At 62.1% G+C, this 1774-nt stretch overlaps 1 protein-coding gene across 1 annotated transcript; it reads left to right on the top strand.

The window, feature by feature from the left end:
• The first annotated feature begins 553 nt into the window (after positions 1–553).
• Positions 554–1311, top strand: RPP25 (ribonuclease P and MRP subunit p25). The gene has a single exon (XM_054585309.1). It carries the CDS (start codon positions 572–574, stop codon positions 1163–1165), a length of 594 nt encoding a protein of 197 aa, XP_054441284.1. The 5' UTR covers positions 554–571; the 3' UTR covers positions 1166–1311.
• The last annotated feature ends 463 nt before the right edge of the window (positions 1312–1774 follow it).

Below are 1774 nucleotides of genomic sequence, written 5' to 3'. Positions count from 1 at the left end.
CCTCTGTAAATCTCTCCTAGGGAGGGAAGGGGCGGCCTTCACTGAAACGCGGAAAGGCTCGGGGAGCCGGCTTGAAGCGGCATTTGCACCGCAAACGCAGTTTTTATTTAGGTTACCTCTTTATAAAGGCTGGTTCCGGAAGGGCTGATGGCAATCATAGGGGAACTTCGCCTACCAAGTCAGCCCGTGGCGCTGCCATTACGCTCCACAACGCGCGCCGCTCCCACGCCCTTATAGCGGAGGATCCCGCAGCCTGGATCTGGGAAGCGGTTGAAATTGGGGCGGGGACCGCAGGCTGAGTTAGGGGCGGGGGCCTGGCGGAAGGGGCGGGGCTGCCAGGCGGGGCCTCGGCTACCGGCGCGGATCGCCGTGCGCCTAGAGCTCTGAGTAGAGCAGCAACCAAAAGAGAGTGGAAGACGACGATAGGTGCTCTCCCATCCGGCCCACCAGCCTGTCCGTCGCTCCCTCACCATTACCCCTGCCGGTCCTTGCTGGGTGCGACCGGCAGCCATGCCGCCCCAGGGCTGAGGACGACCCGTGGCGAGGCCCGCGGCCCCGGCAACGACGGCGCATGGAGAACTTCCGTAAGGTGCACTCTGAAGAGGCGACGGCGGGGTTTGGGACTGAGGGGAGCGGCCCAGGCTCCGGCCCGTTTGCCGACCTGGCGCCGGGCGCCGTGCACATGCGGGTCAAGGAGGGCAGCAAGATCCGCAACCTACTGGCCTTCGCCACAGCCAGCATGGCGCAGCCGGCCACGCGCGCCATCGTCTTCAGCGGCTGCGGTCGGGCCACCACCAAGACCGTCACGTGTGCCGAGATCCTCAAGCGCCGCCTGGCTGGCCTGCACCAGGTCACGCGGCTGCGCTACCGGAGCGTGCGCGAGGTGTGGCAGAGCCTCCCGCCAGGGCCCACGCCCGGGCAGAAGTGTAGCGTGCCGGGCGCCAGTCTCAGTGTACTTAAGAACGTGCCCAGCCTCGCCATCCTACTTTCCAAAGATGCACTGGATCCTCGCCAACCCGGCTATCAGCCCCCGAGCCCCCATTCTGACTCTTCATCCCAGCTAACGGCGGCGACGTCCAAGAGGAGCCTAGGAGTACCCGCTGCAGGAGAGGGCTCTGCGAAGCAATCTGAGCCAGGTGCTGCGGAAGAAAACAGGACAGCCTGAGAACTATCGCTTCTGGGCCACCTAGACAACCCGGCTTTTAGCCCCAGCCCCTTGACCTTGAGATGCACTTCCTGCTGCTCATGCCTCAGTCTTCTGGAGCTCACAGCCTGGTCTCAGCTCCTCAGGCTGCCATCATGAACCCCATAGCCACAAGAAGAGGACCCCAGGGAAGCTTCGTGGGCCAGTTACTCCTCCAGTTGTGTTGCCTGAAGACGCAGAATTCCACCTTCAGCTTTGCGGAGCCATACTGGGACCTTCTTCATAGAGGGAATGGTGGGCAGTGGGACTCTTGAGCCTTCCCCAGAACCCACAAGGGTTAGAGGCACCTGGCATTCATGGGGGTGGAGGGCAGGAGTGTGGAAACCAAGAAGAACTCTTGGAATCACCTTCATCCACTGGCAGCAGAGGGCAAGGGGTGAGAAACCAACTGCTTGGGGGCAAGAGAGTCTGAGTTGCAGGGAGCCCCATTCTGTCCCTCATCCCAGGACAGTTGACCTTTCTAATTTCCCTTCTCTTTTAAGGAGCACCCTGAGGTCATGGTGACAAAGGCATGGCCACAGGCTCTTTACACATCACTCCTTCCCCAAGTTGGCCAGAGGGAGAGACCCA

Source organism: Pteronotus mesoamericanus, unplaced genomic scaffold (assembly GCF_021234165.1).
Source record: "Pteronotus mesoamericanus isolate MK-2021 breed Mesoamerican mustached bat unplaced genomic scaffold, CSHL_Meso_final contig_100, whole genome shotgun sequence".
Classification (NCBI taxonomy): domain Eukaryota; kingdom Metazoa; phylum Chordata; class Mammalia; order Chiroptera; family Mormoopidae; genus Pteronotus; species Pteronotus mesoamericanus.
Note: the sequence above shows the minus strand (reverse complement) of the source record. Positions and strands in the feature narration are given on the sequence as shown.